The sequence below is a fragment of the Mauremys reevesii genome, linkage group 15 (genome assembly GCF_016161935.1).
Source record: "Mauremys reevesii isolate NIE-2019 linkage group 15, ASM1616193v1, whole genome shotgun sequence".
NCBI lineage: Eukaryota > Metazoa > Chordata > Testudines > Geoemydidae > Mauremys > Mauremys reevesii.
This window is the reverse complement of record NC_052637.1, coordinates 14,811,966-14,834,186: the sequence shown is the minus strand read 5'-3', so window position 1 is coordinate 14,834,186 and position 22,221 is coordinate 14,811,966. Positions and strand designations below refer to the sequence as shown.

Sequence of the window (22,221 nt, the reverse complement as noted above, 5' to 3'; positions counted from 1 at the left end):
CCCCCTCCGCCCTGAGGCACCTCCCCCGCCCCAGCTCACCCCTGCTCCGTCTCCACCCCGAGCACACTGTTGCCGCTTCACTTCTCCTGCCTCCCAGGCTTGCGGCGCCTACCTGTCCCACCTCCACCCCAAGCACGCCATGGCTGCTTCACTTCTCCCGCCTCCCAGGCTTGCAGCGCCAATCAGCTTAGGCGCCGCAAGCCTGGGAGGCGGGAGAAGTGAAGCAGCCATGGAGTGCTTGGGGAGGAAGTGGGGCGGGGGTGAGCTGGGGCGGGGAGTTCCCCTGCGTGCCGTGCCCTCTCTTACTTGCTGCAGGAGGCCCTCCCCATGCTCCCCTGCCCCAGCTCCCTCCGCCTAAATGCTGGTGGCGACCAGGGTGGCCGAAGATCTGGCCGCCGTGGTCGCTGCCGAAGAAAATGGTGCCCCTCAAATCCTAGTGCCCTAGGCGACCGCCTAGGTCACCTAAATGGTTGCACCGGCCCTGGCAGCATGGCACAGACACCTTCCATGCCGGAGGGACATTCACTCTCCCAAGCCAGCAACAGCCAAGGGTGTTCCAGCTCCCATTGCTGGAAGTGCCCAGGCACCCACAGCGACGCACTGAGGAGGGCCAGTGACTGGAAAGTGTCACCCTAACCCACCGCAGACAGGGCTGGTCCAATCCTGTGCACTGACTGTGGGCAGAATGGGCACATAAGATGGGGCTGCCTCCAGGAGCAAGGATGGGGAGACTGGCCTGGTTGCCCAGAACACTTGGGGAACAGGGGAGTTCCACGTTATTATAGACACCTGCCATGGGGAGGTCAGGCCCAGGACTGTGGGAACCCCATTTTGGGCTGGAAAGAGTGACCCCCCCAGGGTTAATTTATTTTGACTGCAGGGAAAAGGGACACATAAAAAGATGCTGCTCTACAAGAACTTTGGATTTGGTGCAGAGAGGCTTTTGTTATGGGGCAGTGAGAGTTTCTAGTACTGGGTAAAATGGGTTGCTAAGAAAGTAGGCCCTGGGGTAAAACCTTCAGAGGGAGAGGCCAGCCATGGTTTTCAGATGTCCCTCTGCTAACGAGGGATACCTTAGCCTCACTCCCAGATTCAAAGCTTGGGAACTGGGGGTGTTTGAGCAGCTTCCCCCAAGAACCTGAAAGGACTCCCTTGGAAAATGATCCAACCAGCGGCTCTAGGGGACAGCCACTCTCTGGGGCAGAGGAGCTGGGGCAGAAGCAAAATGTGATGCAGCATTTCTGGTGGTCCCAGGAGAGGGTTGTGACTAGAGCTCTGACAGGGCTATTGAACAGCTCTGTAACTTGCAGGCCCAGGTGCAGGATTTCTTACTGAAACTGGACAAGCAACAGGAGCAAACCCAGTGACAAGAGGACAGGCAGAAGAAGCTACTCGCAGAGGAGGAAGAAGCCACCAGACTGTGGCTACAGAGAGCAAATGAGTCAAGGCACTGAAAAAGAAACAGGGTGTTCAGCAGAAGAAATTCTGCTCTAGGTCCCAAGAAGCCCAGATGTTGGAGATAAAGCTCCAGCACCCATGTGAGCCAAGGACTGGTGTGATTATCTATATTCAGGAGAAACTCACAGCTGCTGAATGCACCAAGCACCAGGCACCATCCCACAGGGAGGAAGTGGCAGTTGGAATTGCCAATACCCCTGGTCAAGGAGCCTGGGCCCTAGAGGAGAAGCAGCACCTGGAGACTGGAATAGTTCAGCCAAGGGAGGAGCAAAGCAACAGGGAGATGGGGAACAACAACAGTCTCAAGGCAGCCAAGGTGCCGGCAGCCAAGGTAGGAAATGATCCATGCAAGAGGAAAGTTACCCAGGAGCCAAAACTGAAAGGGCTTGAACAAGCCCTAGGCCCTGCGAAGGAGGGCCCCAGGAAGGTCTACAGTGAGGGGTGTGGCTGGGAAACTAGAGCAGGGTTTGCTGGAACACAGGAGCCTGCCACACCGGTTAGAAGGAAGAAAGTTGGAGAACTGGAAACAGAGGGTGTCTGCAACTGAGCTGGGAGGTGAGATTCCCAGCTCACGTAGACGTACCTGCACTAACTCTGCTCAGTCTAGCACACTGAAGATAGCAGTGTAGCCAGGGTAATATGGGCAGCTTGGGCCAGCTGAAGCTAAAGCTGCCACCTGTGCCATCCTGGCTTGTCTACATTGGAAAAAGCCCTGAGCAGCTAGTGCAGAACAGCTAATCAGCACTGGCTGCCTGTGCGGACACTCTGATTCCATGCTAAGAGTGCCCTTGTCTGCTTTGGGTTAATCCCCATTGGAACTGAGTGTCCTCCCCCCTCTGCTGCAGACTGAGCTGGGATAATAGACTAATAGTGTCCACACAGGGAGTTAGTGCGGAATAGCTTTAAATTCACACCCTCACTATTATGGCACAGAACAGCGATTCCACACTAGCCATGCTGGGCTCTTCCCTGTGAATTCCCGACACCGACAAGCCCTTGGTGTGGAGAGAGGAGGTTTGAATTCTTTGTTCCTCACCCCAGCAACCCTTCTAGAGCCATCAGCTGCCCCTCTGCCCTCCACCCACTCTCTGCCACTGCATCCAGCAGGGTTGGATAAGCTCATCGGCTGGATGTTTCTGCCAAAAATGGTGAGCAGTGAAATAAATAAATAATTGACTAGAGGCTATAACATAGCAACAGAGAGCAGTTAAACAATTGCCTGTGGCACCAGCTTCCCTCTCACAGCAGGTGTTGTGTGTGTGTGTGTGTGTGTGTGTGTGTGTGTGTGTGTATTCTCTATTCTCTCTCTCTAACTTTCACATGGACAATGACATCTTGCCCGACCCCTTAGTTACTGTGAGAGCTGTAAGAGGACTGAGCAGGGACCGAGTATCCCAGGGGAATGGGACTGAGAGGGACTGCAGCAGTATCAGTGTTAGTTACCTGCGTATCCTCGGGCTCTGGCGAGTCCTGAAATAATCAGACATGAGAATTTACACAAACGAAATGCAGACTCAGCAAGTCACAGACTGAACAAGTCACACTGTGAAAAACAAACAACACAGAACTTACCCAGTTCTGCCAGAGGGTCCATGGGAATGAGAGGGGAGAAAAGGGAAAAAAGAACATAAATGAATCAATAGGAGAGATTCTTAGTAACAAAAGGGCCCAGTTCTAATCCCGCATTACATTGGCCTCAGTGGCAATTTTGCCTGAGTAAGGACAGCAGGATTGGGCTCCTAATCAGTAGTTAAGGCTTCTCCTTTATCGCACCTGATCCCGCAAAACCTCCCCCCAGAAATCAATGGGGCTGCACCTGTGGGGATCACTCATGTGAGTCATGGGGGCAGATAAAGGGCCCGGTTCTCTCCCTGCTCTGGTCACTGTGTGCTGGGATAGTGCAGACTGGCTGGGATCAGGCCTTGGACATCAGAGAATTCCCCTGGCGTAGGGAGAGCCCAGCTGGGGTAAAACAGTGTAACTGGCTCCTGTGCCAATTGCCCCCCTCATCCTGGTGTAGGGGGAGTGTCAGGGCCAGGACTGATGGGCTGGGGTGTGTGCTGGGGCAGGGCAGGGCACATCACCAATTCTCAGGGACCACAGCCAGCTGGAGTGAATCAGAACAGCCCCTGGGGCAGCCTGAGAACCAGGGAGCCATAACCAGCTCCCGCCCTGCCCCCGTCCCCCACCTCGCAAGTCCTGGCCCAGCAGAGAACCTGGGCCTGCAGCTCAGAGAACTCTTCCTTCATAAGTGTCTCCATCATCTGGGTGATGCCGGTGACCCCAAGGGGTGCTGAGCGCCTACAACTCCTGCCAGCTTCAGTGGGATCAGACCCATGTGCCTGATCCTACAGCTGCTGTGTGTGGTGTGTGGAAACCAACAGGGCTCAGAGGGCCCGATCCTGCTCCAAGGGAACCTACGTGTGCGGGAGAACATCCATGGAGAGTTCTCAGGGTGGGCCCTATTCATGTAAACTAATTATTGTTCTCGTTAAAGGAGATCTCTGGTGTCAGTAAGGGAAGTGTGTTTGGTTGTGTTTAAGACAGTATTTCCAAGGGTTAATGTGAAAAATAAAACTATTAATATTAAGGTTGCCAGGTGTCCAGTTTTTGACTGGAACACCTGGTCGAAAAGGGACCCTGGTGGCTCCAGTCTGCACTGCTGACCGGGCCAGTCAGAGGTACAGTGCGGCTAAGGCAGGCTCCCTGTCTGCCCTGGCTCCGTGTGACTCCCGGAAGCAGCCAGCTTGTCCCCATGGCCCCTAGGTGCAGGGGTGATCAGGGAAGCTCTGCACACTGTCCCTACCCTGAGTGGCTGCTCCACAGCTCCCATTGGCCAGGAACCAGGACCAGTTTGAGCTGCGGGGGCAGTGCCTGTGAGCACTGAGGCACCTGGCCGACCCTGCGCCTAGGAGCCGGACATGCTGGCTGCTTCCAGGAGCTACGCAGAGCCAGGGCAGGCAGGGAGCCCCGCTGACTGGGAGCTGCCTGAGGTAAGCGCTGCCAGGTTGGAGCCCACACCACAAACCTTCTCCAGCACCCCCAACCCCTGGCCCCAGGTCAGAACCCTCTCCTGCACCCTAACTCCCTCCCAGGGCCCACACCCCAAACCCCTGCCCCAGACCTGAGCTCCCACCAGCACCCAAACTCCCTCCTGGAGCCCCCTCCTGCACCCCAAACCCCTTCTCCAGCTTTGAGCCCGCTTCCACACATCAAACCCCTTGGCTCTAGCCTGGACCCCCTCCTGAACCCCAAACTCCTCATCCTTGGCCCCATCCCAGAGTCCGCACCCCCATCTGGTGCCTTCACCCCCTCCTACACCCCTGCCCCAGCACAGAGCCCCCTCCCACACCCTGAACCCCTCATTTCTGGTCCCACCCCAAAGCCCGTACCCACAGCCAGAGTCATCACCCCCTCCTGCACCCCAAACCCTTGCCCCAGCCCAGTGAAAATGAGTGGGGGTGGGGGAGAGCGAGTGATGGAGGGAGGAGAGATGGAGTGAAAGGGCGCAGGGTCTAGGGGAAGAAGCAGGGCAGAGGGTGGGGCAAGGGTGTATGGTTTTGTGTCATTGGCAACTGTAGTTAATATTCATATTTCAATACCACAAATTTTCCATTCATTATTTCCGGGAAATATCTGGATTTCCCATTGTCATGTACTTTACCTGTAACAGTAACACATTAATTTTTACTCTAACATTTCTTTGCACACACAGCTCTGAGTATTCCTTTCCAATTTAAAGCATAATCAAAACTAGTAAAAACACACATACCTTTCACTGCCTCGTATTCCCCTGGAAAGTCAAAGACATCCTGAGTTAACACTGAGTCTCAAAACTTAATGGGAAATAGTAAAGTGAAAAGCAAAGTCTCCCTCACTGGTGATACAAATGTTTTGCAAGATTTGTCCATAAGACACTAGGCAGAGCACAGCACAGGAGCCGGCTTCTTATGGAGGCAGGGACCCAACCTGTCCTGCCCCAGCTGTTACATGTACTATGTTATACACCTCAGACGCTGCACAGGTAAACCTGGCCAGAGAGCAGGGCTTCCTGGCTCCACATCACTACTCTCAGTCCCTCCCATATTGATCCTGAAACCCTCCCCACCCACTCCTGTTCAGCCCCTGTTCTCTGCACAGACACACATGCCTTTAAGTAGAGTTGCCAATTTTGTTTGGATGTATTCCTGGAGATGTCATCACATGACATAATCTTTAATTAAAGATTGATCTTTAATTCCTGGATACTCCAGGCCAATCCTGGAGGGTTGGTAACCATACCTTTAAAGCCCCACCCAATGTCATGCCTGCATATCCCAGGGCCAGTCTCCTGCCCCACTCCACAGTGTTATTTGCATTCCAGTTGCATCTAGAGGTTACACTCAGAGCTGGGACCCACTGTGCTAGGTCTTATACGCACATACTCAGGCCTGAGCCCCATGGCACTAGGTCCTGTACAGGCCCCACAGCCAGGGCTGGATTAACTCTTCTGGGGGCCCAGGGCTAGTTGATTTTGGGGGAGGGGCCTAGGCTCCAGGGTTGGGCCAAAAATGAGGGGTTCAGTGTGTGGGAGGCAGTTGTTGGGGAGCAGGCTGGGGGTGGGGGTCCGGCGGGAGGTAAGGTGCAGGAGAAGCTGGGTCTGGGGGGTCTGGGAGGGAGGAAGAGTGCAGGGTGCAGGAACAGGCTGGGGGGTGGCAGTGTAGGGTCTGGGAGGGAGGACGGGATGTAGAGGGCTGGAGCAGGCTGGGGGTGGGAGTGCGGGGTCTGGGATGGAGGGAGTTTCCAGGAGCAGGCTGGGGTGGGGGTGCAGGGTCTGGGAGGGAACTAGGGTGCAAGAGCAGGCTGGGGGGGTGCAGCATCTGGGAGAGAGGCAGGGTGCAGGAGCGGGCTGGGGGGTTCAGGGGCTGGGAGGGAGGGATCTAGGGTGCAGGAGCAGGCTGGGGTGGGAGTGAGGGGTCTGGGAAGGAGGTAGGGTGCAGGAATGGGCTGGGAGGGTGCAGGGTCTGGGAGGGTGTAGGAAGGGGCTGGCGGGCGGGGCGCTTACCTGGTGCTCCCACTTTGTGCAGGGGGCGGGACACCTGCAGGAACCACCCCACGTAGCTCCCATTGGCCCTGATTCCCAGCCAATGGGAGAGGTGGGGGTGGACCGAGCAAAGAACTGGGACAGGGAGCTTCCCTGCACTAGCGTTGTCATGGCTCCAGCCTGGAGCGGGTGTGGGAGAAATGGGTCAGCAGTGCACAGAGCCGCTTCCCCACCTCCAGGCAGAGCCGGCCAAGAATGCACCACGGAGGGGCTTTAGTGACTGCAGCCCAGGCCCCCCTGCTTAGCCCAGGGCCCTGGGCTACAGCCCTTAAAGCCCCTTTCTTAATCCGGCCCTGCCCACAGTGCTAGGGACCTGTTCACACACACTCCAGACTGTAAGAGACACAGTCCCTACTCCAAAGAGTTTACAGTCTCAGGGCCTGACCCTGCAAATATTTATGCCCTGGTCTAACTTTACCCACAAACCTCGTCCTCTTCCCCACCCACCCCTCTAACTGCTGCCCCATCTCCCTCCTCCCTTTTGTATCTGAACTCAGTGAACCCAGTCTGCAAACACTGCTTGTGTCTCCAGCTCTCCTAGATCCCTTCCAGTCTGACTTCCCACTCCACTCGAACCGCTCTCACTGGGGTCCCTAGTGATCAGATTGGCCAAATCTCAGTGCCCACAGCCTTGTGGTTATTTTTGTTTTTTTCCTCTGCACACCCAGGCCATTTCCAAACACTGCTGCTGCCTCTTGTGCATTATCTCCAGTATCTGCCCTTTTCTCTCCATCCCTGTAGCATAACCTCTCTCTCAGGCCCTCATTAGATCCTGCCACAACTAAAATAACAGCCTCTTCTATGGCTCCCAGCCACACTCACTGTCCCCCTTCTGTCCACACAAACTGCATCTAACAAAGCGACAGTTCCTGGCCCAGGGAGCTCACCCTCTGCATGACCAACCGAGTACAACAGGGGGATGAAATAGACAAGTGGGGTGAAGGGGTTGGAAGGGGGAGATAATGATAAAAACAAACCAAAGCCCAGCTCAGCAGGTGCCCAATGCCAGACAGGAGAGATTCCAGGGGCACAGCACAGCTGGATTTGGAGGAGGGATTGAAGAGAGAAGGGGGCTTCAATTAGCTTTACTAATACTGAGAGGATGTTTTTCGGTATATGGAGTGGGAGGGAGAGAAAATAGTGAGGTGTTTAAGGGAGAAGCAGACAGGTGGGTGACCCAGGCTGTGGGTGACCAGACACCCCAATATTATCAGGACCATCCCAATATTAGGGGCTTTGTCTTATATATGCAACTATACACCCTACCGCCAAAAAAAAAAAAGGCTTGATTTTTCACACTTGTTAGCTGGTCTGCCAGGAGCAAAAAAAAAAAAAAAAAGCCCAGCAGCAATACGGCTCCCCATGGAAGAGGTGCTGAGGGTGACGGCCCAGCACGTCCACCCCTAAAACCGGCCCTGCAGGCTGCCATCACTGGCAGAGGGAAGGTGGCACCAATTGCGCAGACAAGGTGGGACTAACTGGTGAGGGACCTAAAGGCAAAGACAAGGAGCTTGTTCTGGACGGGTTCTCAGTGGAACTAAGTGGTGGAGATGGCAGGAGAGATGAGACTGAGGGCTGAGCCTAGCAGCAGCCGTGCTTTGGGTTCAGCTGAGGGGACAAAGCGGCTGGCATCAAGGCTGGACAGGAGGAGATCACAGCAGTGGAGGTGTGAGATGAATGAGAGCCTGGGCTGTCAGAACAGACACAGGAGGCTGTATCTGTGACGTGTTATACACGCAGGAGCAGGGATGGGATGAGGTTAGGACATGTGGGCCCAGCGAGAGGCTGAGTCAGAGACGATGCCCAGATTTCTGGCCTGAGTGACTGGGCGGATGGAGGTGTTGTTAGGGTGGCCAACACTGTATTTAAAAAATACAGGACAGTTTTTTCTGCCCTGCCTCCTCTGTCCGCCCAACTCTCAACCCAGGCCAACATCATGGAATGGTTCTCCCAGCCAGGGCAGAGGAAATGGCCCCAGTCCCCTCCCATAAGGAGCCACCTCGAGCAGGGCTCAGACCCCAGGCCTCCCACTCTGCTCTGGGCTCCTTCCGGTCAGCTCAAGCTTCACACCCTACCTCAGGGCTACAATCTCTGGACCACAGGAGAGGCAGAGATCCTGGTACCTAGCTCAGGGCAGACCAGTGTGTGGGATGGGAGGCAGGGAGGGAAGGGGAGCAGCCACAGTCCCTTGAGAGGGCTCATGGTGTTATCCAAAGAGATGAAAAAACTAGGAAGTGAGGAGGGTTCTGAGGGGTGCAGAAGAGATTAAACACTCAGCTGTTGAACCTAAGCTGCCCTCTGGACATTGATGAGGAGATGTCAGACAGGCCGAGATGTGGGAACAGTCTTTAGTGGAGAAGAAGTTTGAGAGACATTGGCACAGAGGTTGTATCTGAAGCTATGCATGTAGGTAAGAGCTACTAGAGGCAGAGTGTGAAAAGAGGAGAGCAGGAGGCCAAGTGCGGGGCACTGGGGTGCAGATGTTCTCTGAAAGAGGGAGACAGGAAGAGACCGACTCAACAAAACAGACACCAAAGAAGTGATTAGAAAGGCAGGAGGAGAACTGGGAGAGGAGGGAGCTGTGAAAGCCAAGGATTTAATGGAGAGGAGTGGTCTGTCAATGATGTCAGAAGGAGGAGCATGAAGCTAGCACAAGGAGAATGAGGATCACACAGAAGCCATAGAATCTTTCCAGGAAGGTCATTAGAGACTTTGGCGAGAGCGGTTTCAGGGGAGTGCAGGGGACAGAAGCCGGATTGGAGCAGGTCTAGGATGGAATTGGAGGAAAGGAACTCCAGACAGCGATTGTAGACGGAGCTTTCACTGAGCTTAGAGATGGACGGCAGAAGGGGCAATAAGTAGACTGAGAACTGGGATTGGGGATGGAAAGTGTGAAGATGGGTGAGACTAAGTGTCACGGGGTGTCTGGTCTTTTAAGAGGAGTTGGGCCCAGCCCCACCCTGTGACTAATCAGCTGATGTTGAGACCAGGGATCAGGTGACTGCTTAAAGATCTCCTTGTCCTCATAAAAGCCTGGCCAGCAAGTCCCTCAGATAAGGAGAGCTTCAGGGAGCAGGATGATACCTGCAGGACACCCTAGGACAGGGAAAAGAGCCCCGTTCATGTCTGATTGTAACAAAAGAATGAAAACAAAGTTTTAACAAGGTTTCAAACAGGAATTTGGATGGGCATCCAGATCTTCGAGGCAGCTTTGAAAGCCTCAGCCTCATTGGCTGGAAATTCGTAACTCCATTCCCTGCACCAGCCTTCTCACATCCACTGTGAGTAGAACTGACCAGGGGGTGAGAAATACCTTGTCAGACAGGATAGTGCCCTGCTAACAAGTATAGGCTATAGATTGTGTTTCTTATATCTGTAACTTTATGTTTCCAAATCTACACTTGCTTTTATTTGAGTCTCTGTCTGAGGCTCTATTAATTAAACTTCAAAAACTTTGGTTTTACTGTAGATGTGTCTAAGTGCCTGGTGCAAAGGAGTGTGTTGAACCAAGGGGAAGCCAGTAAGTGGGGGTGCACTGCTTCCACTTAGGCAGCAGATGGGCGTGCATTGCTGGTGTCCAGGAGAGAAGGGACTGAGCACACGAGTGTAACAACACGGCTGCTACTCTGAAAGCTGAGGTGTGAATTACTAGCCTGCAGAGAGACACAGCGGGGCTCATGGAGCCCAGAGCACAGCATCTCGTATTGCCTGTAACCAGTAGCTTTGGGAGAGTTTCCCCTGGTGGGCACAGACAAGGCTCCCACACTGCGAGCAGGTTGCAGCAATTTACCCTGGGGAACTCATGTAATCCCAGAGACATCTCAGAGCTCCCGATACAATGAATGAGGAGAAGCAGGCGCCTTAGAATGGGATCCACAGAACTCAGTGTGTTAGGAGCCATGTAAGCCAGCCAATGGGAGAGGCTGACAAGAGGGGTATGTGCTAAGCCCTGCCCCTCTCCTGATGGTGGTGCCTTTCTCTGCTAGCAATCCACAGCCAGGAGCCCTCTTCTGGAGCCAGGCAGATGAGGCACCTCCGTGTCTCTGTGAGACAGAGTAAGGTGCGAGCCACGCTCCACACAAGATGGCCGAAAGGCAGAGGGGTGTTATAGAGTGATTCTGAGTTAATATTTAATTAAAATGTAACAACTTGAACAAAAGAGACAGAGGGAGCCTCACATGAGAATGTCCCACAGCCCAGCATTGTCCTGAGAGGTAGAAGATCCTTGTTTAAATGCCTTCTCCTCATCTGGCAGAAAGGGGGGACTTGAACCAGACTCACCCACATCCCAGGTGGGTACCCTAACCCCTGGGCTAAATGTTACATGGGAGACCCACACTTTCTCCATCTCCCACCTCATGCTGTGTGCTGTTGGGTGACCTCTGAGCACATCTACTGGATCAGGCCCCACGAGTGAGCTAGATGCTCCTCCTCTCAGTTTATGTGTCTGCAGGGGCACAGATGGGAGATAGGTGCCCAAATGTCTATAGCAAGGCAGTCATGTGTTCTGTGTGCCCAGAGGCAGACACTGAGAGAGCTTTTACACCAGAGATTAATGCCCCGAGTCAGTTTAGGCACCTACAGGGTTGGGTTTCAACCAAGTGGGGTTTTGTGGACGATGGTGCCTAAAACTGGGCTTGAGAGGCTTATGTCTGGGGTTTCTTTGTAGATCCAGGCCATAATGCACAATGCAATTCCCAGATAAAAACTACATTAATGTGGAGTTAAGGCTGAGGAGACGTACTTGTAACTTAAGGGTTAAACACATTATAGGAGGAATCTTTTAATTATTCCCAAACCAAGTGTTATACACCCAGCATATACAAATTGTGCTTAAATTATAAAAGAAATCTATGGTCTAGAAATGCAGCTGAGGCACCTAAACAACCTTAACTCTGCCCTGTAGTAAGATCATGAGGGGAAAACTGAAAAACACTGTGCCTTTAAAAATCAGTTTCATTTGATGTAGAACCACACACACTGCTCTGCACTGATCAGACCTGTATGGTTATTGTATGGAGTCACTGCAGGGTGGAGCTGAGGTTGTGGGTGTGCGTGGTTACTGAGGGTGAAATCCTTTCCCCACATATCACATGGGCATAGAAGGGTCAGAACACAGGGGGTTCCCAGGTGAGGGATCCTGTCAAACACTGGACAAGTCTCTCCGGGTTCATCTACACTGCAAAAAAACATGTGTCAGTGGGTCTGAGCCTGAGGCAAGTGACTCGGACTTGCAGCGCTCGCACTCCAGGGCTGAAAATAGCAGTGTAGAAGTTTCTGCTTGGGCTGGCACCTGGGTTCTGAAACCCAGTGATGGGGAAGGGTCTCAGAGCCTGGGCTCCAGCCCGAGTGGGAACGGCTACACTGCTAGATTTAGCCCTGCAGCACAAGCCCCAGTCAGTTGACCCAGGGTCTGAGACTCGCAGCCACAGGTGGTTTTTTGCACTGGACATGTACCCACAGTCTCCAGCAATGAGACTGACCAAGCTGGGCTGGTGTATTTAGGGACCGGGGCTCAAGGTGCCATTTCTGTAATTCCCATGGGGTTTATTAGGGCAAATGGGCCATTCACCCTTCAGAGCCTCTTTGTGTCAGTGTGAGCAGCCCTGAGCTCCCTGCTTGGGCTCTGGTGCCAATACAGAGACATTCCTTGTCACTCATTCAAACAGGCTGTAACTTCACTTGCTAAAACTCAGCTAAAGGTGTTAAACAGTGACTGCACTGGCAGTAAATGTGGCTTTCAATTGAGTTCAGTTGGCTCCACTGAGCTGACTTGACTGACTTCACATGAAATCTTCAACGCATCCCATTGGTCCCAGACACTGACCTTTCTGCCTCTTCATCTCAGATCGCAGGGCCTCTAGAGGGAGAAAAGAGGAAGAGGTGAGACTTCCTCCTGTCGTGTTTATGGGGATAATGTTAATTTTGTAACTGGCCCAGACACTGACCTTTCTCTTGTTCCCGTTCAGACAGCAGGGTCTCTAGAGAGAGAACAGGGTGAGAGATGATGCATCAATTCATAGATTCCAAGGCCAGAAGGGACCATTGTGATCACCTAGTCTGACCCCAGCATAACACACGCCCAGGGGCTTCCCGACAATAATTTCTAAAGCAGATCATTTAGAAAAACATCCAATCTTGATTTACAAACTGCCAGTGCTGGAAAATGCACCACGGCCCTTGGGAAATTGTTCCAATCATTAATTAATAATGGCGAGATTTCACCCTATTTTATTTATGGGGATAACTCTACTGCCAGGTAATGCGATGGGATCCAAACACTGACCTTTCTCACTCTCCATCTTGGATCGCAGAGTCTCTAGAGGGAGAAAAGGGTGAGAGGTGAGATTTCACCATCGTGTTTATGGTGCAATTCCAGATATTAATATAATTGTGCTGTAACTATGGAAGCGAGGCAGACAGACTGACAAACAGGATGCACAGACAGATCTGTCTCAACATCTTTGCACTGACCATCCCTCACTTTCCTCCCCCACTGACCATCACCTCTAGGAGCTACTCTAAGTGTCTGCCCCAGGAGCCATCCCCGCTTCCTGGGACCCGTCACACTCCTGTCTGATCTGGTTGTTGCGGGGGAGAGGAGAGAAGGTCTCTTTTTTAAATTCAATTCCCTGTTTGCTCCCCTCTATGCCCATCCCTTGAAAAGCCCCAGCTCTTCCCAGCTCCTGACTGTGGGGATAAGGGAGGGAAGTGAGTGATGGGAATGGGGCATTGACCTTAGCTGGATACGGGACAGGGTCTGATTGGCTCCATCATAGGTCAACTCCTGGCCATGTATCACTAGGGTCATGCCCATTGCCTGATCCTAGTGATATCTGGGACCAGTTCCTTCTAGGGCCTGGGCAGATGGGGTGCCCCAGCTAAGAATGGGGTGGAGGATGGGCTGTATGCTTGGGTCAGCATGAACTAGGGAGGGGTGTGTGGATGGGCCCTACAGGCATCGCCTCTAAGATCAGTTCTTTCCCACTGGGAGCTCGTCCCCTTGATGCATCAACCCTGAGGTACCAACACTGAAGGAAATGGAGGTAGCATCATGTCTGACAGTCACTGCTGAGCACAGACTGAGTGAAACCATCTTCTACCCCAGTGTGAGCAGCGTCTCAGAACAGCTGTGCAAGTCCTGAGTGTGTTTGTGTTATGACAGCATCCTAGCCACAGCTCACCAGTGCGGCTAGTGCAGAGAATTCTCTGCAAGGCCTAGGGAACAAGACAGTGATAGTTAATTTTTCTGATTTTTTTAGTGCTTGGAAATAAATGATAGAATCATAGAATATCAGGGTTGGAAGGGACCTCAGGAGGTCTTCTAGTCCAACACCCTGCTCAAAGCAGGACCAATCCCCAACTAAATCATCCCAGCCAGGGCTTGTCAAGCCTGACCTTAAAAACCTCTAAGGAAGGAGATTCCACCACCTCCCTAGGTAATCCATTCTTGTGCTTCACCACCCTCCTAGTGAAAAAGCTTTTCCTAATATCCAACCTAAACCTCCCTGACTGCAACTTGAGACCATTACTCCTTGTTCTGTCATCTGCTATCACTGAGAACAGTCTAGATCCATCCTCTTTGGAACCCCCTTTCAGGTAGCTGAAAGCAGCTATCAAATCCCCCCTCATTCTTCTCTTCTGCAGACTAAACAATCCCAGTTCCCTCAACCTCTCCTCATAGGTCATGTGTTCCATCCCCTAATCATTTTTGTTGTCCTCTGCTGGACTCTTTCCAATTTTTCCACATCCTTCTTGTATTGTGGGGCCCAAAACTGGACACAGTACTCCAGACGAGGCCTCACTAATGTTGAATAGAGGGGAACGATCACGTCCCTCGATGTGCTGGCTGTCCCCCTACTTATACAGCCCCAAATGCTGTTAGCCTTCTTAGCAACAAGGACACACTGTTGACTCATATCCAGCTTCCCATCCTCTGTAACCCATAGGTCCTTTTCTGCAGAACTGCTGCCTAGCCATTTGGTCCCTAGTCTGTAGCAGTGCTTGGGATTCTTCTGTCTTAAGTGCAGGACTCTGCACTTGTCTTTGTTGAACCTTATCAGATTTCTTTTGGCCCAATCCTCTAATTTGTCTAGGTCCCTCTGTATCCTAACCCTATCCTCCAGCGTATCTATCACTCCTACCCGTTTAGTGTCATCTGCAAACTTGCTGAGGGTGCAGATGAGCCCAACATAGCTCTCTCTGGACACATAGACAAATTTTACATATGACTGAAAATGAGTGAATCCCTGTGTGATGAGGCGTATCAACCCTGCACTGGTCCAACAAGGGTTGAACACAGCTTATGGGTGCAAGAGGCCATGTTTCCTTGCCCCTCCTGGACACGCTCCAACTGGACGCTGGCTATACAAGGGAGCAGTTCAGCCCAGTCTGGGCTGACAGTGGAAGAGAGCATATGCACACTCTGAGCTCCTGCAGTTAAAATAAGTTCTGTACATCAAAAGGCCATCTTTTCAGGTAGCTGCTAGAGCTGCAAACTGTGGCAGCTGAACACACCGATTCCATGGCAAGACCCTAGTTGACCACAGAGACAGATGAAGACAGATGGCTGTTTCTGGTGGAGGAAATACCGTCACTGGAATCATGGTTGGAATCTGAATCTGAAACCAGGGCTACTAGTTTCATAGGGCCCTGGGTTGGGACCCAGTGGAGCAGCGTGGGTCTGGGTCCCCCTACCCCTTCCTGCACCTACCACTGGGTGCAGGGGCCACCCCAGGGATTGGGTGTTTCTGTCCGAGATGGTGACTATTGGGCGCTGCTACTTGTTAAAGCCTCGGATTGATTGACTTTCACTGCTAGGCCTCGCTGCCCTGAGGCCGTATTGACTCTGGCTATGGGGCATTACTGCCTTGAGAGCGAGGGCAAGGGCAGCCCCATATATTCTGGTCACAGGGCCTCTCTGCCCTCCACACCCACCCTGCCTAGGAGCTCAGCATGATGGGATTGCTTTGCCCAAATGATCACTTTTGGCTGACGGATTTAGTTGGGGATTGGTCCTGCTTTGAGCAGGGGGTTAGACTAGATGACCTCCTGAGGTCCCTTCCAGCCCTGAGATTCTATGATTCTATGTGGGATCCCCCATCTCCTTGTTGTTGGGGCAGGAGTAATAAAGGGTTGTTATCTTGGTGTGTGAATCAAGCGCAGCAGAACTGTTCTTGGCATAACTGATTGAAGGATTCACCTTCAACTAAATGGCACTTGCTAGGCAGGGGACATGGGCTCCAAAGTCTAGTGAGGCTGGCCAGCCAGCCACCCATTTGATCCTATACCTCTGCTGTGTAATAGCAAAGTTAATTTGGACTCAATTGAGAGTTTTGTTACACACTCCAGAGCTGAAATCACTGATATCTAGGTCTAACTGTTAGACCTGCTTTGGGACAGTGTCTCTGATGTAAGAGACTTTCTAGTGTGCACCAGCCACTGAGGCTCCCACACTCTAACAGCTGAAATCATGAGAGCTGTATTAAGCAGGGGGTGGGACCTGAAAACATCCTGATGGATTGGGGTAGCAATTGGCTAGCAGGGTGGTTGGGGAAGAGAAGCAGAGGGCCAATTGTCTGGCAACGAGAAGTGGAAAGCAATTGCCTGGGCAGCAGAGTTACTAATGTGCCTGCTCACCCCCTCTCCACCCAGGGTGGGAGGTGAACTCTGCAGATGCACCTCTGGACTCTGGGTCTGCGCTGACCCAGAGCAACTGTGAGTGGGGTGCAGAGAAGGGATGGGCATGTTAAAGGGACATTTGGCTGCTGGACTTAAGAACCTGAGGGGAAAGGACACTGCCTAAGTCTTTGGCTCATTGTTTATGTTTATGAACCCTGTTTGTGGTGTTTTCCCAAATTAATGCTGTTATTTCCCTCCTTTTATTAAAAGTTTCTTTCTACACTGAGACTTTGTGCTTGCAAGAGGGAAAGTATTGTCTCTCAGAGACACCCAGAGGGTGGTATATAATTGTCCCAGTTTACTGGTTTTGTGTTGCATTGATGAAGAGAAACCCCTAGATATCGCACCTGGCCCTTGTTTCTGCCAGTTCCAAGAGGCAAAAGGTTTACAGGTGACAGTTCTAAAGGTATAACACCCAGTTCCAGCTTTCACAAGTACAAAGCACAGCTCCTCTCTGCTTCTCTGAATTACCTGCTTCTGTCCTCACTGGGAAATCATTGTAACAGACATTTCCTCTTCCAAATTCTTCAGATAGTTGTAAATTCCCACACAGCACTTCAGGTGAGAAAACCCTCACTGGGACGTTCACAGCTGCCTTGGGGAGTTGCACACTTGGTGCCCATTAATTTAAACAAAAGTTGAGTATTCAGATCCCTTAGGCAGCTTTGAAAACCCAGCATTGCTAGAAATGGCCAGATCACTGAAGGCCAATTTCTGCCCCTTGTGATCAGAGGAAAACCTGCAGCTGAGCACTTGTATAACGATAGAGAGTTTATTGCCCTGTCCCTGTAGCAGGATCTCAGGGCCTGTCTACACCTACAGCACTGCAGCTGCACCAGTACAGATGCGCCGCTGGAGCGCGTAGTGGAGATGCTACCTATGCTGACAGGAGAGCCTCTCCCATTGGGGTAGGTACTTCACCTCCCTGACAGCTAGGTCGGGATCACTGAGTTGCTCACGGGTGAGGATTCCTCACACCCCCGAGTGAGGGATGTAGTTCTACCGACAGAAGTGTGCAGTGTAGATCCACCCTCAGGCTGAGCACAGCAAGTTTCGGCGCAGTAACTTGCCAGTGTAGACAGGCTTCCCCCACTGGGAGCTACGCCCCTCATGGAGTGGTTTTCCTAGAGCACAGGGAGAGCTCTTTCTGGGCACTGCTCCATGACCACACTGTAGAGGAGGTAACCTCTCCATTATCACTACTTTCCCATTCGCAGCTACTACTCATCTAGATGGGGAGGGGGAGGGACATGCACAGACCAGGGGAGGGGCATAACTGGAACCAAAGAAATCCCCTCTCTCCTCCTCCTCCTTTCTTTCATTTTTTCTTGCCAAGTTACAAATGTCAGCACTCCAAGCCCAGCTCACTAAGCCCCCCACGGGTGTTTCAATGTAAGCAAGGCTGATCCCCACAGAATAGTTCAGAATCCCATTCGATTGGGATCCTTTCGTGAGCGTTGAAGGGGTGAATCCATTTGACACTTCGCAGCTCAAATATGAAGTCATCGTTCACCCTTCTCCTGCCACCTGTTGCCTGAAACTCTCCTGAACATAGAATCAAAGCCCCTTAATCCTGGTATCTTTACTTTTGTTTTTCATTTTTATCTCTCCCTCCACCCCAAATTCCCCCCCACCCCTTGTTACTTCACCTGTTGCTCTGTGTCGCCTCCAGAAGCAGTAACCGGCCAGGGCTATGAGAACAGCCTGGAGACCCAGGATCACGCAGAGAGCCACTTGCGAGGGATTGACCCTGGGGAAAAATGGCTCTGCAAGAGAAAGTGCCATTGACTTGGGAGCAAACACGCGCAGAATGAAGGCAGGACACTGCAACAGTGGTGACAATGAAGAGTCTCACTGGGAAATATACCTTGAAATGTGGCTCCTTTGTGCTTTATTATTGAGTCAATGAAAGTCCAGGCTTTATTCTTCTTACTGATCATAGTTAGTTAATGGGAGGGGGCATGTTGGAGGTAGGGAGGGAGTAGGGACAGGATGTGTTACATCTATCCCCCACTGGCATAAATTCAGGTATTCCTTAGGCTGCTCTAACTGATCCCCAAGCTGCAGCCAGTGCAGACTGGCCCTGAGAATCAGAGAGTTGTGACCAGCTCCCTGACACCCCCAACTCCCCTGTGCTCAGAGGGGCTCAGCCACATGACAGAGTCTGGCCCAAAACATGTTTTTGCAGGATTTTAATACAAACAAAACTTGAGCCTGTAGAGTCAGATTAAAAATTCCTCCAGATTCCTCTTCTCTGGGCCCTGGGGCGATGCTGATGACAGGGTCCTTGCTATGTGGTTAGTGTGATGTATTGAAAACTATGTAGAAATCACAAATTGTCACTCTGAATCCTGAGAGGTTTGCAGGCTAGAGGGCTCTGTAAGGAGCATGCAGTGTGTGGCCTCTGCAGTCACTCTGCACAGAGCCAGGTGGGCTGTGTTCTGCCTCCCTGCCTCAGGGAGCAGCCTGCTTTGTCTATCTCTGTAATTTGGCTGTTGTGTGTTAGAATTCTGGATTCCTGGATAAAAAGCAGCGTTACACTGCAACCTTCCAGGAAGAGTATTTGTTTTGTTTCTAACTCTCTGTGGGTATGCTGTGAACACAACAATCATGTGATACTGGACACACCATATGCTTATCAGCAGTGCAGCACTATGAGATCTCAGATGACTAGTGATTAACATATAAACATTGTTATTATTAGAGTGATGAACTACTCATTCTGTATTAACAAAGTTATTTAATAGATAATACAGAAAAAATATTTACCTTTTTTCTACAAATCAAGATGCTTTTTAGCTAAAAGTTTGTTTCTGCATGTTTTGGGCCTGATCCTTTATTGTTAGCACTGCCAAAACTCTCATCAACCTGGTTATGCAGGGAAGGTAGGATCTGTCCCACTGTGACTGTGAAATAAAACCCCACAATGTACATTCTTGGGCAATGCTGGCTGTGGAGCTCTCTGTTTATGGCCTTCTGAGCAATTAAGTACAAGTTATGACCTGATCCTCAGTTATGACTTGGGCAAAACTCTCATTTAAGATGATGGGATTTTGCCAGAGTCTGAACTGCAGGATGGGGCCCATAGCGCAGCTCTCACATCGATGTGGGAGCCTATAGATTCAAAGTAAAAATTCCTCCAAAGTCTTCTTCCCTGGGCCTTGGAGCAACGGCTGACTAGAGGGTCCTTTGTTAAGTGGTTAGTGGTGTATATTGAAAACTGTGTAAAAATTACAAACTGACACTTGAAATCCTGAGGGGATTCCTGGTCCTACTTGCAGGCTAAAGGGCTCTTTTGGGAGCATGCATCTGGGTCCTCTGCAGTCAGTCTGCAAAGAGCCAGCCTAGAGCAGAGTGGGTTTGGTTCGGCCCCGATGCCTTAGGGAGCAGCCTGCATTGTCTCTCTCTGTATTTGGCTGTGGCATGTTAGAGTTCTGGGTTCTTAGAAATAGAGCAGTGCTACATTGCAGCCTTTTGGGAAGAGTGTTTATGTGTGGTTTCAACTCTCTGTGTGTATGCTGTGAACATAACAATAAGGTAATACTGGGCATATCATAGACTAACCAGCAGTGCAGCACTATGAGACCTCAGATGAATAGTGCTTTACAAATACAACAGTCTTACTATTACAGTGATTAAATATTCATTCAGTATTAACCAAGTTATTTGGTAGATAATAACACATAAAATCACAACCTTTTTTTTATAAAAATTAAGGTGCTCCTAGGTAAGAATTTGTGTCAGCCAATTTTGGGCCTCAACTTTTATTGCTGGTATTTTCAGATATATTCTACGTAGCAATGCTCAGACCATATCCAGGGCTCTCTTGTGCTAGTCAGGAAAAATGACTTCATTAGCCAGATTTTCATAAATACTCAGCACCCAGCAGCTCTCACTGAGAACAAAGGAGAATTCCCTCCCCCACCCCCACTGAGAACTGTGATGGTCACAGCACACACAGAGAAGTTAGACACAGACATCAGTACTCTCGGTGGAAGGTTGCAGCGTAACGTGACTTTATTCCTTAGAAGCCAGAACCTTAACCCACAAGAACCGCACAATGGAGTCTCTAAGGCAGCGGGCACAGTTCATCCCACCTTGTTTTACATAACACTGTAACACACTACACCCCATATAAAACACTGAACCCCCATGTTCACCACTGTTATATGGTTATGATATATTTTGTACAAAGTATGCCTTGTGAAGTGTCATTTGAAATTCATAATTTACTGAATATCATTGTTCTGTTATAATGTGTACATTAACGGTGTATGTGGAGCTATGAGATTTTACTATGTTTGTTAGTGAAATATGTTGTAATTCTGGGGAATGTCCACAGACTAGCTCCTCAGAGACAACAAAGAACTGACGACAGGTGATGGAAAACTATTAACTGCTGAGGCAATCATTTGCCACCAGGAGGACTGTAAACAAAAGATTTCATATCATCCCCAGTGACATCTCAAACGTCACATACACAGATGGTGCAAACAAGAAATTTACAGTCCTCCTGATGGACTCTTTGAATCTCACATACACAGGGGACTGTTTTGTCTGCACCCCATCGGGAAGTAATCCTCGAAGAGAGGAGGGTATAAAATAATAGACAGTGATCTTCACATTACATCTCCTCCCCAATCTCTACTCACAGCAATAAGATTGCTTGAAAGTCAGTAGGAGCATCATTGAACTGTGTGTGTGGAGGGTAGGGGAGAGTTGGTCCTAGCTGGAAGGTTTTCCAGTTAGTTTTGACCGCAGTAAGTTTTTGGGTGTGAGAAACCTTTTTGCTTTCAAATCTTACTTAGCTTGGTAAAGTTTAGGAATTAGTTTTTGGTTTTATTTTTTATTTCTTTTGTAACTAATTCTGACCTTTCTGCCTTATCCCTTAAAATCTATCTTTCTCTAGTTAATACATTTGTTTTATTGTTTTACCTAAACCAATGTGTTTTGGTAAAGTGTTTGGGAAATCTCTACTCAGGTTAACAAAGGCACCAGCAGAATCATTTCCTTTGATTAAATAACTGACTATTAATGGGCTTGCATTGTTCAGTAGTGTGCTGGACACTACAGGATGCACATTTCTGGGTGCAAAGCTGGGGAATTTGCAAGTGTCACCCTATATGTAGTTCATAAGTGGCTGGGAAAGCATTCATGTAACTTTGCTGGGAGTGACTTTACATGCTAATGGCTGTGTGTGAACAGAGCCTGGAGAGGCTGCTTTTCACTAGCAAAGCCGTGTAACAGGCACCCTGGGCTGGAGAGTTAAAGGGACACAGTAGTTCAACAGTCCAGACTGTACCCTAGGGCATGTCACAAACAGGACTTTACTTCTTACAATCCAGAACCATAACACACAAGAACCCAAACCGGAGAGGGGAGGCTGCTCCCTAAGGCAGTGGGCACCTTGCTTTACGTTGGCTTAGCTATAGGAACCATTAGTGTGCGGCAGGCTGGGACGTAAATCCACCTTGCACTAGCCTGCCACACACCAACTGGCTGTGTGCACCCCCGCAACTGTGCACTACAAGTTCCCTGGTGCATTTTGATCTGTTCCCATTTCAAAATGGAGTAGAACAAAGCACACTACGGAATTACTAGTGTACGTAGCAGGGTCCACATGGACAGTACAGTATGTGGCAGGCTAGTGAGAGGCAGATTTACACCCCAGCTTGCCACAAGCTAACTGTTTCTGTAGACTCACAGGATTTTCTAAAGAGCTCTCTGGTCTGCAAACAGGACCTGGCAAACACCCCTCTCTTAAAGTGATAGCGTGAAATTCCAACACAGTCCTCACTACACCACAAGAACAAAGGAGAATTCCCTTCCCCACCCTTACTGAGAAGAATGATGATTGCTGGTGTGACGTTACACTCCATAGTCTTTATGAAAATATGCTTATGATATGGATATGACATAACTGAGATGTACTTTATGCAAGATGGCCCCTGTGAGGTATCATTGGAAAGGTTATGATTTACTGAATATGATTATCCCAT

The 22,221-nt window shown here is 50.5% G+C and overlaps 1 protein-coding gene across 1 annotated transcript in view; it reads right to left on the bottom strand.

Annotated features, from left to right (window-relative positions):
- LOC120383107 (butyrophilin subfamily 1 member A1-like) overlaps window positions 1-22,221 on the bottom strand; it is a 78,512-nt gene that overhangs the window by 5,769 nt on the left and 50,522 nt on the right. Inside the window, exons 4-8 of the mRNA XM_039500733.1 lie at window positions 12,828-12,860; window positions 12,490-12,522; window positions 5,231-5,251; window positions 3,031-3,036; window positions 2,902-2,928 (exon numbers count right to left, since the gene is read on the bottom strand). Coding sequence (XP_039356667.1) covers window positions 2,902-2,928; window positions 3,031-3,036; window positions 5,231-5,251; window positions 12,490-12,522; window positions 12,828-12,860 — 120 coding nt within the window. The remainder of the gene's footprint in view (window positions 1-2,901; window positions 2,929-3,030; window positions 3,037-5,230; window positions 5,252-12,489; window positions 12,523-12,827; window positions 12,861-22,221) is intronic.